The sequence below is a fragment of the Erythrolamprus reginae genome, chromosome 1 (genome assembly GCF_031021105.1).
Source record: "Erythrolamprus reginae isolate rEryReg1 chromosome 1, rEryReg1.hap1, whole genome shotgun sequence".
Taxonomy (NCBI): Eukaryota; Metazoa; Chordata; class Lepidosauria; order Squamata; family Dipsadidae; genus Erythrolamprus; species Erythrolamprus reginae.
The window spans coordinates 110,447,718-110,463,865 of record NC_091950.1 but is presented as its reverse complement, the minus strand read 5'-3'; the positions used below and the strand labels follow the sequence as shown (position 1 = coordinate 110,463,865).

Below are 16,148 nucleotides of genomic sequence, written 5' to 3'. Positions count from 1 at the left end.
GTGAACTGCTGGTGGGGGGAAGTTGCATGGGTTGGTTGAAGGTCAGTGCTGGTTGGTTTGGATTCTGATGGGTTCATAGGTTTGTAGTTCAATGTGTCTGTTTATGGAATTGCTTGTGGAGTGACAGGCTTTGATGAACTCATGAGCATGGTGGGGTGGTAGTGATAGTGTGGCTGTTTATTTGATGCTGTGATGAAGGTTTCCCAGTTTGATTCTTAAAACAACAAGGGATCACTTAGGCTAATAGTCAGCTTTTACTTATTTAGACAAGATAGGAGCTACTAATTACTTATGCTTCACATGGATTATCTCTACATTGTCAAACATTTAGGAATATAATTTTAAAAATTTGCGACATAAAAGAATGGCTCAATAATATATTTTGGAATTGATAAAAATGTTGATATGGTGTTTTTAAGCTATTTAAATATTCTTACACAAATTTGTATCATTTAGATATTCAATTTTAAAGTCTAGCAGTTTTTTTGAATGCAATCCATACTACCATAGAAAACAGAAACCTAATGCAGTAGGTTCCAAGATGATGTTGAATTCAATACAAATATTTACATAATTTAGTGCTACAGCAATTAAACATAGTGAAGTAAATTATATTGATATGTGATGGTGACACATTAAAAATGGGAATAAGTGTTTGAGGTATAAGTTTGAAGTATAAATAGGGAAACTGAAACAATTGCTTAGATATAGTAACTTTATGAATATGTATTGGGTAATGGCTAAAATTTTAATAAACATGCATTTTGTTTTAGTGTTTTTTAGCAAAAAAAGTAACTAGACTTAGATTATTAGTTTGTAATTAGTCTCAAAAATGTAAATAAATGATCATCTCTGTACTTGCACAAATTTCCTTAAAATAAAAACATAGAGAATTTGTTTTAAAAACCAAGGTGGACAGTATACATATTTGGTGATCTATTAGAACTAATTTGAGCAACACCATTAAATATTATGAATAAAATGCATTTTCCTGTGACATTTCCATAATATAAATATTTTGTATAAATATAATATAAATATAATATATTTATATTATTTATATTATTTCCATAATATATTTATATAATATAAATATTATATAAATTTCCATTTATATAAATGTTATTCTTTTATATTTTTATTTATCTTGTAGGTAACATCTTGTAGGCAATATAGTCCGCTGACCATAAACTGAAATTAAAGAGCTAGAAAATTTCTCACCTTTTAACATTATTATAAATGTGTATCTAGCCTTTATAGCCAAAAGCTATCAAATCTTGCTGTCCAGTTCCCACTGCCTTAATCTGATGCTTCGTTTACCCTTTTAAATTAAAACCATTCACATTTCCTCATCTGCTTCCAACCCTCTTCCATTGTCTATCCCCAACTAAAATATGTCAAACTTGCTCCCTACTTTTTGCCATCTTCTCTTATTATCCATCATCCCAATTTTCACTTAGCATAATTTTCACTGGTTTGATTCTTTGCTTTTTTTCTATCTTGATCATTTCCTTGGCTCCCATTTCTATTTTTCTTTTTCTCATATCTTTCTATGAACACTGATTTGTATCCCTTTGTTAACTTCTGAAAATTACCCTAACTGAAACTTCAGGATAGGGTTTTTTTTTCCCTGTTGTTCTTGGTATCTAGAATATAATATTTTAAAATTAATTCAAACCTTGACTGATCTCTTAGCAAATTTTAAAACAGTAAGCTTGAAGTCTGGTAAGATACCCTAAAAATCAATAGTTATAAATATTAACAAAAGTATTTATCTTTGATCGTTCAAAACATTACCAAATCACACTGTGACTTCTAAGTTTGAAAAGTCGTGAACTAAGGAAACAAATTAGCTATATAACCAGAGTTCATTTGTTATGTAATTTGTGTACAAATACATGTAGAATTTGAGATGTTTAAATTTTCTCTCTATGCCTTTTTTATCCACTTTTACATAAATGTCATTTTATATTTTGATTGTTTTAAGTTTATCAGTTTTAGATTTATGTAATTTATATTATATTCTAGTCAATAAACCCTTCTATTCATATTATTTCCCATAATATGAAAAGAGGGTGCATGACTGTACAAATCAAAGACATTTCTATTATGCGGTTCCAAAATGAAACAGTGCATATTAATCCTAGCGTGCTGAAGAGTATATACCATGGGAAAGAGATTGCCTGGCTTCTGTAGTGATTAATGTCAGAAAAAGTCAGGCCTCTTCAAAGATTTACCCCCTCCCATATGTAAATTCTGCATCTAGATATGTAAAAGGAATCAGATCATGGTACATGACAGAACTACAGTATGCTGTTTGCAGAAGACTATATTGGCTACTACTATTTTTCTCTTTGCCTTCAAGATCAATTCTAATTTCTTCTCAGACTGTATCCAAAGCAAGTTACGAAATGCCTAGTTCCATTTCCATAATTAGAAATCTGAATAGTTGATTTAAAAAGCAGTCTTATTTTTGAAAGTTGGTGAAAGTTGAGATAACACTTTCACCAACTTTCAAAAATAGGAATGCATTTTAAATCAACCTAAAGCTATTTGAATTTCTAATTATGGAAATGGAACTATGGATCAGAGGTTGGCTTTTGTTGAGGCTGTTTTTGTTGAGGCAGTGCATGGAGAGGAGGAGGTTGTTGTTATTGTTATTATTATTATTATTATTATTATTATTATTATTATTATTATTATCTCAGTAGCTCTTACAAGTTGGATTGACTGAAATGGAAGGTTCTATAAACAGGTAAGAACAGGAATTGAACAAATGAGAACTAGTTTCTCTGTTCCTCTTTAAAATGACCCAGTCCAGGCTAAATGATTTCATTCCAAATCAGCCTAGACCCTATTAGTGGGATGTGAGATTACCAGTCTGTGTTTAGTATACATGATGGGGGAAACCAATTAAAATGCACCCACTGCCATTTTCTACTCAGAATAATGAAAGTTGGCATAGCTTTGGTCAACGGGTTAGTGCTGTTTTTAAATTCTCCAGGGAATTAATCTAAGGATGGCCTAAAAGTAACAGGAACACATGAGAATTGATGTAACGTATATTACAGTGTTACCTCGATTTTCGCGGGGGATGCATTCCGAGACTGCCCGCTAAAGTCAAATTTCCGTGAAGTAGAGATGCGGAAGTATCTCTATTTTTGGCTATGAACAGTATCACAAGCCTTCCCTTAACACTTTAATCCCCTAAATTGCAATTTCCCATTCCCTTAGCAACCATTTAGATTATTACTCACCATGTTTATTTATTAAAGTTTATTAAAAATATATTTATTAAAGGCGGACAAAAGTTTGGTGATGACATATGATGTCCATCGGGCAGGAAAAACCATGGTATGGAGGGAAAACTGCAAAGTATTTTTTAATTAATATTTTTGAGAAACCGTGTTATAGACTTTTTGCGGAGTTCGAACCTGCAAAAATCGAGGGAACACTGTATTTTAATTAGTTAAAAATGTGTTTAGTGGACACATATGAATGACTGAACCTGCAAGGAAAATATATTAACTCAAATTAATGGAAAGAATGGAAAAATGAACATAAGATACAAACATTCCCAAACTGGGGGAAAAAATGCTTAGCAATCAAATGTAGAAAAGAAATACAATATTGCAAACGGTTAGCAATGAAAAAGCTGAACAGTGTTATAGGTCATCTACTCTCATTAATGATGTTTTTAAAATACCAATTTGTACTTCAGAATTCATTCTGGGATAAAATTTAGATCCATTATTGAACTATGGATACTTATTGACAATTAACAATATTGTTTTCAATCAGTTATGCATATAACCATGGAAATAATAATAATAATAATAATAATAATAATAATAATAATAATAATTTCTTAAACAGCTCTGCTCATTAAAGTCTCCTCCAGAAGTATTGGCTTGGAATTGAAAGAACGGAAATCTTTTTTAAAAGCAGAATATTATGAATGGCTGCTTATCAGTGTGGCTATTGGTAGATTGCAAACTGCTAATTACATTGTGCTGGAAAGTCAACAAACATAAAATTCGGTTGGTTGCAGAGCCACAAGCAACAGAATGCACAATCTTATTATATTTAAATAGTTTTTTAAAATAAATACTAATTTTTAAAAACATAAAAATATGGTTTGAATGGGTAAAGTTTGGCAATGTTCATAGTTATTATTAATTAACTTCCGTCAATATCCACTCTCATTTTATAAAATCATTTATATTAAAGCTTACCTCAGAATTTCCAGGAAATTCTGAATCTGTATTTGATGCATTTTCAAACAAAGGTCCATTAGTTTCTTCTCCTGTACAATATAGAAAAAAATATGATTACTTCTCATGTTTTCTATTTTAAACATTGTTTTCATTTGCTTGTATAATACATAAACCATGTTATATCCACGAAGGCAAAAGTCCATGCAGCAATACAGGATTCTTGCTGCCAAGACGAGGCTGTAGATAGCAGACCTACACCTCCCATGGGTCTTCCAAACTGCTGGGCCACAAGCCAGGAACAGAGACATCACGAACAAACACCGTTACTCCAACTGATAACACTCCACATTGCTTCAAGGGCTTGCCTGCCTTTTAAACTCTGCTAAGGAGGACCACACCCAAGCCCAACTGTTCCTAATTCAGTGCTGATAATACTTCTTTAATTGCTCCTTTCTTTGATCTGAACGCCTCTGTCGCACCTAATGACTCCAAGCTACTGGCTGGGGAGAGCCCCCCCCCCCTGGGGCTCTCATGCTGTTCTCCTTCATCCCATTCCTGACTTTCCTCTCCCCCGTCCAACTGTTCAGCCCCCTCCTCTTTGCTGTTATCCTCCTCTGGGCATGGTATGTCTGTAAGTATGATTGGTTTCTTAAATTGGGGGTTCTTTTTAAATTAACTTAAATATTAGATTTTTTTATATTGTTTTTTACTGTTGTTAGCCACCCCGAGTCTATGGAGAGGGGCGGCATACAAATTTGATAAATAAATAAATAAAGTTCCCTCCCTTTGTATATAACTCTTTGTAAATTAATAAAAATTATTTTTTAAAAATAATAAATAAATAAATAAATAATAAATAAAGATATTTTAATTTTTAAATATCTTTACCCTTATACATTAGAGACCCCCCCCTCCCCTTATAATTATATACTCATGTCAACAATCCTCAACTTACAACAAAAATTGGGACCAGAATTTCCATGACTAAGAGATGTGGTCCCTGCAGTCCCAGTTGGCATTGTTAAGTGTATATCCCACAGGTAAGGTCCTGTATGCACCTTTCCACAAGCAAAGCCAGTGTGGAAAATAGTACAAAGTTGTAAGTCTCAGGCCCATAGACAAGTAGATGTTGTCAAGTAAGGGAGATAGGGAGGGGCTGTAAGTGAGAATGCCTGAGATATGCAGTTGGATCAGGGAGAATTCATAACAGTGCAAGGGGTGTGTGTGCAAAAGATGTCACATATGGTGGGGTGGGTGTGATGAGAGTCAGGATGCCTGCAAAAGGTACAGTGAGTTCAGGGGGCATCTGGGAGATATCACTCAGGTGAGGGTATGGCATAGATCAGGTATGTGAGGCTGTGAAATGGGTCAGAGAATACATGGGGGGGAAGACAAGAGGTGCAGTTCACATCAGGAAGAGTGTGCAAGGGTGTGGCATGGATAGAGGGGGTGAATATGATGGAGGTGTGAGAGAGGCCTAGTGTGGATCAGGAAGGATACATGGGGATAATGTGCAGTACAAGGAAGATAGAATGTATGAGGCTGCAGTATGGCTGAGGGAGAGTATATGCAGGAGAGGAAGCTACCTTCTTCGTTGGCTTCCCCTTTGACTTACTAGGGAAGTCACAGGGAAAGTTGCAAATGGCAATCATGAAACTGTGTATGTTTGTATGTATGTTTGCTTAGTAAATGGTTTTTTAAAAATATTTTAAACTATAATTTAGATTTGTGATGAATTGTTTTATTTTGTTGTGAGCCGCCCCGAGTCTACGGAGAGGGCGGCATACAAATATAAATAATAATAATAATAATAATAATAAATAATAATAATAATAATAATAATAATATCATTATTATTATTTAGATTTGTATGCCGCCCCTCTCCGTAGACTCGGGGCGGCTCACAACAAAATAAAACAATTCATCACAAATCTAAATTATAGTTTAAAATATTTTTAAAAAACCATTTACTAAGCAAACATACATACAAACATACCATGCATAAATTGTATATGCCCGGGGGAGATGTCTCAGTTCCCCCATGCCTGATGAAAAAGGTGGGTTTTAAGGAGCTTACGAAAGGCAAGGAGAGTAGGGGCAGTTCTAATCTCTGGGGGGAGTAGGTTCCAGAGAGTCGGGGCCGCCACAGAGAGGGCTCTTCCCCTGGGGCCCGCCAACTGACATTGTTTAGTTGACGGGACCCGGAGAAGGCCCACTCTGTGGGACCTAACCGGTCGCTGGGATTCGTACGGCAGAAGGCGGTCTCGGAGATATTCTGGTCCAATGCCATGAAGGGCTTTAAAGGTCATAACCAACACTTTGAATTGTGACCGGAAATTGATCAGCAACCAATGCAGACTGCAGAGTGTTGGTGAAACATGGGCATACCTAGGTAAGCCCATGACTGCTCTCGCAGCTGCATTCTGCACGATCTGAAGTTTCCGAACACTTTTCAAAGGTAGCCCCATGATGAGGGAATGTACTGACAATGGGCTGCCAGATCATTATCACATCACTGCAAGGGTGCTGGCACAGCCAGAACTCATATTACCTAGGCAACAAATATTTTAAGTCTGCAAAGATATGTGGCTAATCAAAAATATATTTGCTAACACAGTTTCACTTACTCAAACAAATATCAATGGGTTTATATTTCCATTAATCATTATATTTAACATGTTGCAGTAGTAGTCCTTAACAAACCAAACATGAGCTCTAACCTATAACTGAGTTATTTATTATTGTGGGTTGGCACCAAGTGAAAAACCAGCAAACTTGTACTCTAGTCCTGCCTTAAGAATAAATCCATCTGGGTAACTATGGGTCTACTACTTTCAGTTAGCTCAAGGAAGTAGGCAGTGACAAATCACTTCTAAAAATAGTAACAAGACGACCATAGAGATTATGTACTAAAATTGAATCAAAACATATACATAAAAAGAATGAACCATAATTGTCATATATTGTGAACACTACAAAATTAATTCAAACCAATTTATTTCTTGTATTATTGCCTCATTAGACATGAACAATATCTTGTCCTTGAACTATTCCTGTATCTTGAAATGTATTAAATAAGGACCTAGTTTGATATAGAACTATACAGTATAACTCTGGAAACAGATTCCAGCATAACTTCTTGGTCTCTTCAGCCTTGAAAGACAACGTTTAAGGGGTGACTTGATCCCTGTGTATAAAATCATGCATGGGATAGAAAAGGTGCATAGGGAAAAAATATTTTCTCTATCACACAATACTAGGGCAAGGGGACACTCTCTAAAGCTCATAGGTAAGAAAGTGAGGACAAATAAAGGGAAAAATTTCTTCACCCAGAGGGTCGTTGGTTTAGGGAATTCACTTCCAGAAGAGATTGTGACAGCTGTCAGCCTTGATAGCTTCAAGGCAGGATTAGACAGATTCATGGATGCCAAGTGTATCAGTGGTTATTGAAATGGATGTCCATGTGACATGTTGGTTGAGGCAGGCAGGATTCCCTTGAGTACCATTTGTTGGGGGTCAAGGGAAAGGGAGGGTTTTGCCTTCTGTTTCTGCTCAAAATCCCCATGTACAATTTGTGGGCAACTGTATGACACAGAATGCTGGACTCAATGGGCTTTGGCCTGATTCAACATGGCTATTATTATTATTATTATTATTATTATTATTATTATTATTATTATTATTGAGGACCTGTATACTGCACGAGCCAAAAAGAGGGCGGGTAAAATATTTACTGACCCCTCGCATCCTGGACACAAATTGTTTCAACTCCTACCCTCAAAACGTCGCTACAGAGTACTGCACACCAAGACAACTAGACACAAGAACAGTTTTTTCCCGAACGCCATCACTCTACTAAACAAATAATTCCCTCAAAACTGTCAGACTTTCTACTAAATCTGCACTTCTATTCTACTAGTTTTTCTCATTATTCCTATCACCCATTTCCTCCCATGTTGACTGTATGACTGTAACTTGTTGCGTATATCCTAAGATTTTTATTAATATTGCTTCTTCATTGCTTATTTGACCCCTATGACAATCATTAAGTGTTGTATCACATGATTCTTGACAAATGTATATTTTATTTTATGTACGTTGAGAGCATATGCATCAAGACAAATTCCTTGTGTGTCCAATCACACTTGGCCAATAAAATTCTATTCTATTCTATTCTATTATTATTATTAATAATTATTATTATTTATTAGATTTGTATGCCACCCCTCTCCGTAGACTCGGGGTGGCTCACAGCAGTGACAAACAATATACAATAGCAAATCTAATATTAAAGTCTAAAATAACAATTTTACATTAAAAGCCTAAAAACCCCATTATATAAAAAAGCATACACACAAACATACCATATATAAAACTGCATAGGCAAGGGGATATGTCTCAGTTCCCCCATGCCTGATGGCAGAGGTGGGTTTTAAGAAGTTTACGAAAGGCAAGGAGGGTGGGGACAGTCCTAATCTCCAGGGGGAGCTGGTTCCAGAGGGTTGGGACCGCCACAGAGAAGGCTCTTCCCCTGGGTCCTTATGTTCTGCTATAGTTCTTCCCTTTGTCACCAGTGTGGCTTTATGAAAGAACTGAATAGCATTTATTTTCATTTTAGATTAATCTCAGTTTGCTCTGTCAGCCAGACTTAAATGATAATTTTAACAGAATTAATAAGTACAAATTACTATGTCAAACTCTAGTTATTGTAGTTTGTTATTTCATACTGTTAAACTAAAAATAGTTTTAAATATCCATACCTAACTTAATATTCAAACTGTGCCAGGTTTTACTTTCAAAATTTAATGGCACAATTTCAGGACTATTTTAAAGGGTAGAAAGAGCGGGTGTATAAATAATTTGCTTCCCACTTCCATTACACCATAAAATTACAAAAACACCTTCATAAACGCACATCAATCTTTCCTATGATGTAATCACACCACCAAATAGTCTCCTGATGCTATCCAGATGGTTGAGAGGCTAAATTCCAATAATGCCTACCTCTGTGAATAGTTCATAAAAGTAGTCATAAAAATATAGATTTTAAGCTTTTTTTTAAAAAAAAACCATTTTTATTATGACTATTTTTTGCATTAAGAAATAAGTAGTATAAAAACAAATAGGCAAAGCCCAACAGGAACAGAGGATAAAAATGGACACCTCAATAATGGAGCCATCTAAGCAAAACTCAAGTTTTCCAAGAGTGTCAGGTCTGTTAACATAAAACCAGGTTTTTGGGATCTCCCAAAATGACAAAAGGGGCATTAGGGATGATAACAGTAATAAGGTATTCAGAATCTGTCTCTGAAAAGTTGTAGGAGAGTTTGACAACCAAATGGCAAGTGTTTCAATCACAAATACAGTAATACCTCGTCTTACAAACCTAATTGGTTCCAGGGGGAGGTTCGTAAGACGAAAACTTCGTAAGACGAAACATTGTTTCCCATAGGAAACAATGTAAAATCAATTAATCCGTGCAACGAAAAAAAAACCAACGAAAAAAAACACCGCCGCCTGGCTGTCACCTTCTGAAACAGCCGGGGGTGCTTCCCAGTGTCCTTCCGAACCCAAACGCCAAACCCAAACTTCTGGGTTCGGCGTTCGGGAGGCCGCCGAGAAGCCCCCCGGCTGTTTTAAAAGGTGACAGCTGGGCGGTGGGGCTTCCCAGCGGCCTCCCGAACGCCGAACCCAGAAGTTCGGGTTTGGCGTTCGGGTTCGGGAGGCCACTAGGAAGCCCTCCGGCTGTTTTAAAAGGTGACAGCTGGGCGGCGGGGCTTCCCAGCGGCCTCCCGATCCCGAACTTTTGCCGAACATCCGGGTTCGGCATTTGGGAGGCTGCTGGGAAGCCCCGCCGCCCGGCTGCCACCTTTTAAAACAGCCAGGGGGCTTCTCGGTGGCTTCCCAAAGGCCGAACCCGGAAGTTCAGGTTTGGCGTTTGGGTTCAGGAGGACGCTGGGAAGCCCCCCAGCTGTTTCAAAAAGCGACAGCCAGGCGGTGGGGCTTCTCGGCGGCGGCGGGTTCATAAGAAGAAAAAAGTTCATAAGAAGAGGCAAAAATTTTCTGAACCCCAGGTTCGTATCTCGGGCTGTTTGTAAGATGAGGGGTTCGTATCATGAGGTACCACTGTATAGTAAAGAGGAAATTCCATAAAAGCCAAGGTCATAATTGCCATGTATTATTTATATCGTGAAATACGATATAGTTTATATCAGGGGTGTCAAACTCATAGCCCGTGGGCTGGATGCATCATGCCCTGGCCACACTTACACATTTAGAAAAGGAGGAAACAGTTGGGATATGTCATGACAACATGATGTTGCAAGTTTGATACTGGTGGTTCACACCCTTCTTAAGAAACTTAAATCACAACAAGAATAAAAAGGAAACATTTTGATTTTCCTCCTCTAGGAACTGCAGTCAAGCTAATGTCACAGTAGGCTTTCAAGTTGTGAAAAAACAGTAGCTTTTGGATGTGGTTTAGATGGGCTGTAGCTTTGCGGTATTGCTAACTGTTGGTTAAATGTTTCTCTGCTTAAATCTTTCTTTCCATTGCTTGTTTGGTTCTCAGTTTCCAAATCTCTCAACTCCCTTGCCTATTTCAGGGTAGCTATGGTGACACATGCTTTTGAACACTGGTTACTGCAATTTGTGCTTAAATGGCTTGTTTGAAAATGCATGAGTTAAACCAGCCATAATTGTTTATGACCTTCACTCCTACCAAATGGATATGAACCATTAGACAGACTTGTTTATCACGAAAAGTTCTAATTCAAGAGACATCATAAATTGGCTTATTCTGAATGGAAATCCATTCAGTCAGAATAGATGTAGTTAAGGTTGCTTCTGAACCCAAATCTCACCATTGTTCTCCAACTGAGGCAATTCTAGGAACATCATCAATTCATGAGCTAGGACAAAGGAATCTCTTTCAGGAACATGTCCTTCAAAATATATGTGATGATAACTCTAGGTTTAACCACTATTATAGATTCTATGGGATCTTTGTGCCTGCTCTGGAAACTTCAGTTGTGTAAATACTGACAGGTTGAGTTGTGAAAAAAAATCACACTGGTGTTTAAAGCTGGTTGCCAATTTACATATGAAGCAATACCAAGTGCTGGTCATTAGACCAACGTTTTGGAAACTTTCAGATGTATGGACTTCAATTCCCTGAATTGCCAAGCCAGAATTCTTAGAGTTGAAGTCTACTCATCAGAAAGTTTGAAAAACTTTGGATTGCTCCATTCTATTTGATAAAACATGCTTCTTTCTTTATGATGAATCTTCATCATAATTTCAATTCACTGAAATCATCTGAGGAGACTAGCCTTCAAGTTGTAAGGCATTGTTGAACTAATTTTTAGAAATGCATTCCCTATTAGCTTTTAAAAAAAACATTTGAAAGACATTTTTAACAGGTTTTTTAGTGTTGATTAGCTTATTAATAAGTTCACTTCTATGGTTTTGGTTTCAATTGCTATTTTAAGTGTTTCTAATGTTTAATTGCACAACACCCCCCTTCAAATGAAGTGCTTCAGAGATATTTGATTACAATTTCTACCATAGTTAGCCCATATAATCTTCCAGGTTTTGAAGTGTTTAAATCCAATATATTTCTGAGATTAGTTTTAAACTTAGAAATACAGTATAGTCTTTCTCTCCTTGAAATAATTGTGAAATCCCCTTTATCATTTAGCTTTGGGATAAGCACATGACAAATTAAGAAATGGCTGTTAGCTTTATCATAGCTTTGGGTATTGTTGTTTTTAAGTATCTATTTTCTGTATTTAGTTGTCAGGCTTGCTCAACATTTGCTAACTATAGCTTCTTGGATCTCCTAACTTGTAGTTTAGAAAACCTCTTTGAATAACAAACCAGAGACCACTGTATAATTTTCAAAATCAAACTAAGAAATAAAATTAAAGACCAATGACCAAATTTAGGAGCAGTCACTGACACAGGCAGTTCTAACATCTTGCCATATTCTTGATACTTCTGAAATGTTCCAGATATTAAAACACTTCTGCTGGGTGGGGGGATGGATCCACAACTTAGAATGCCAAATTATAAAATAGAACTGTACCTGTAAATATTAGGGTTCCTGGAGAATCCTAAAGCATATACTCTTATCAAAATGTTTTTTAAAATGAATGAATAAATAAAACACTGACCAAATTAAGAAATTATAGATAAACACAATAATCTGTGTAACAGATTTTAATATTAAAGTATCTCACAAATATTTTGTTTTCAACTGAAATTAGTTCCTAAAATCATTACATTCAACATGAGCTTAGGAAAATAGTCTTCAACAATATACTGTATTTTGAGCCAGGAATGCCTAATCCTACACTACCTGGGGAAATATTTTTCCAAAGTTTCAAAGTTAATATTTCAAAAGAAAATTATTTATTTGATCTTTCAATGGCAGCTAATCGTTAAAGTTTTAAGGAATATTTTATTTTATTTCCTAGTATTTTTATACAGACATGCATAGATTAATTATATATTATCCAGTCAGTGTTAATGCTTAATGACTATATTGATTACTCCTGCAGAGTAAACTCATATAGGAAAATGAGGAAATGTTCTCCACAAACTATGTAACAAGAGATCACTGGGGTTTAGTTGTCACAGGAGTCAACAGTTGATGAATCTAGCATGTTATCAAGAAATGAAAAAAAAAGAAATTGGAATCATTTGTAGCAACAAAATAATTCAATCTGCTGAATTTAAAATTGCCTTATTTCATCTCACACTTCCCTGAGTGCCCTTCTCAGACCTTTCTGCCCATTAATATCAACAAGAGAATGAATAACAATTATCTGCTTGATAATGCATGCCACAAAATTAAATTTTAAAAAACCACAATCTTAAATTGTTTAAGTTCCGTATCCCATGGGAACATGCATTAGATGTTGTACTTCATTGTATCACTTCAGTCACTTGGTTAAAATAATAATGTATTTCTTATCTCGTATTTTAAATAGGTATACTGTACATAGAGACTGCAACTGTTGAGCTGGATACATAATAAACACATAAACATAATGTAGGCATCATCCCAAGGGTAAGTTAATTATTCTGTAAGAGATGTTCAACAAACCAAAAATACATTTGGTTAAGTACTACCTTGAGAATAGTCATTAGAGCTGTTCCTGCTTCAAAACAAGATTTTTTTAAAAAAATCATTTTGAACCAGGCACTAGTGCAATACCTGCCATCTATTCATGAAATTGTCATAGATTTAAACCATGTTAGCTAATGAGAAGACTCTTTAAAACCTCATTTTCAGAGCCTAGAAAAGAACCCTGTGGTTTTTATGGAGATTGTGTACTCTTGTGAAGCACTTCTGAAAAATTTCTGACATACATAAGGCCCAAATACCAAATTTATCTCATGTTTACTGGGAGAGTGTAGAAGAAATAAATTGCATGTTACATGGCAACACATATAACACTATTAACACATCTGACAATTGCCAGATTTAAACAGGTTTATTATACCAGTTTTATTAGCATGTGCAAAACGTTTGGCATCATGTAGTCTTCATGAGTTTGTGGTAATACTATGGAAGCGGTATTACCCTCCTTCAAGAGTTTGTGGTAATACTATGGAAGTGGTTATGCATGCTGACAGAAACCCGTTGTTGATTTTTTTTCATGAAACAGGAACAAAAAATGAACTTGTGATCTGTAGTTTGGATGATTAGACAAGATATAGAAAAAGGAGTTATATTGTTACCATAGATTAAGATGTAAACTTAATCTGGCGTAAAGATTAAAAACTACCACTGTGTATCTTTTTTCATTCTTTTCTATTTCTTTTACTTTTTCTTTAAGATTTTAGTTTTCTCTTCATTTTTTCTTTTTTTCTCTAATTTAATATTAAATTAGTTTTTAGCTTCTTAAAAAGTATTTAATAACAATCACAGAATAAAAAATGGGGAATATGCCTCAATGCATAGAATAACTATAACATTACTTTTAAAGTAAAAGTAAAGACATTAAGTCCAAGTAGAAACCATTCTTAGGCTACAACCTTATATAGAAAACATGCCACATCCACAATTTGGGTTTTAAGAGTTTATATTTTAATTCTATGTATAGAATTCTATGAATAAATATAAAGTACATTAGTTTACATACAATGTATCATAAAAAACCCAAACTGAGATAAATAAACCATGATTAAATCAATTATGACAAGAAATGCAAATATAGCCATAATCTATGTAAAATTATTTATTGCTGGTATGCATCTGTATCTTACCTCATTCTAACACTTCAAATACTTGAGGCATCTAAATTTCAAAAATTCTATCTTTTTGCTCACCTGAGGCAAGAAGAAATTCCATCTTTGTGCAGAGCTGAAGGAAATAGTTGAGAGGAAGATTTCTGTAGTGCTATAACACAATTGCCTACAATACTTTTACTAGCCCTTTAACAGACCACTATGCTACTTTAAAAAGCAAAATAACTATCATTGTTCTTTAAATTAGCTCATCTTCTTTAAATTAGTGTATCAAACCTGGTATATGACTTATGGTGAATAAATACAGCTTCATTTTTCAGTCAAAGGGCAGGAGAGACGAAATGAGTGGCTGTGTCCTGCCTTTTTAGAGATCTACACCGAGTCACCTTTCCTAAACTTAAAGAAATATGCAAAGCAAATGTAACATGATTCCAAAGTTTCTTTTAGAGGCAGGCAGTCATTCATACAGAAGATAAGGAAGAGTCTATGTTTTTAATCAGCAAACAGAAAAATAGAACTTTTGAATGCTTCTCTGAATAACTTCCCAAAAGCTTTACTAATTTTTAAAATTCGTTTTAAGTAACATGTTCATTGACATTGTCATTAAAAATAGGCACTTTAAAAGCATGACATCTGAGGAATGGATTGAAAAGATTATCAGAAAATAACATATTTTCCAGTTTTCAAACAGACATAGAAACTTTTCCTCTAGCCATTCTACTGCTCCCAAGTTGAGGAAATGTATATGTATATTCAGTTATATGACTGAGAGATTAGTGTTCCATATATTTGAATATGCAAATGCTGTGAATATGTGTGGGGATAGCAATGAGACAAAAATGACCAATTATAAAATACATGCTTTGTTGTGAACTCTACTCTTTATATTTTTTTAATTGAACTGGCATGTTTTGACAAATAAGGGTTAGTGCTTAAATCATAATGCTTGTTTAGCATTTTAACAAAACTTTGATTTGCAATGGATGCCCTTGGTATTTACTGGCATGATAGAAAGAAAAGTTTTGTTTGATATTACCAGGATCTAATATCATCAGAATAGTTTAATACATCTTCAAGATACAAAATAAAAATTGCAAACCAGAAGGCTAAAGTTTCAGGGGGAGAGGAGGGCATCCAGTTCAAACATAACATGCTTCATCTTTTGAATAAAGAGCTTGAAGAGAAAACATGAGCTCTTTACTTTTGATGGGAAAATGTCAAAAAAAACTACCACTATAGTTTTCTTCAAGGAGGAGCAGTCAAAAAATGCAGTTCAAAATTAAATGTAATGATTTTTCTCCTCTTACAAAACATGCTCAGTAAAAGCTTTTAGAATACCATCAGCTATGTACTTTGCAAATATTAACCTTTCCCTTAGTCATAGAGAAATAATTCCATTACAGTCTGCTTCCAGAAAATGACTTTAAAATGCTATAAATAATTTAGACAATGTTTTTGAAAAGTGAAATGTTTCTCAAATCATATTATAATTAGCACAGAAAACATATTTTCCATGATAGTAACAAACTTTCACTTTCAACTTATGCTGGTACTGTATATCTCATCTCATAATTATAAGGATACTTATAACAACTTTTCAAAAGTCCATCCTAGGATTCAGCCACATTACACAACTTTTGCCCCATCTCCAATCTCCAACCTGCATCTGCTTGA

The 16,148-nt window shown here is 35.0% G+C and overlaps 1 protein-coding gene across 7 annotated transcripts in view; it reads right to left on the bottom strand.

Annotated features, from left to right (window-relative positions):
- Positions 1 to 16,148, bottom strand: part of ANO5 (anoctamin 5) — a 79,875-nt gene that overhangs the window by 54,297 nt on the left and 9,430 nt on the right. For 6 of the 7 annotated variants that reach the window (XM_070761899.1, XM_070761856.1, XM_070761865.1 and 3 more), the window contains exon 2: positions 4,236 to 4,306. In XM_070761899.1, coding sequence (XP_070618000.1) covers positions 4,236 to 4,306 — 71 coding nt within the window. Of the gene's footprint in view, positions 1 to 4,235; positions 4,307 to 14,555; positions 14,868 to 16,148 lie in introns of those variants that run through there. The other variant, XM_070761907.1, reaches the window with a different exon arrangement.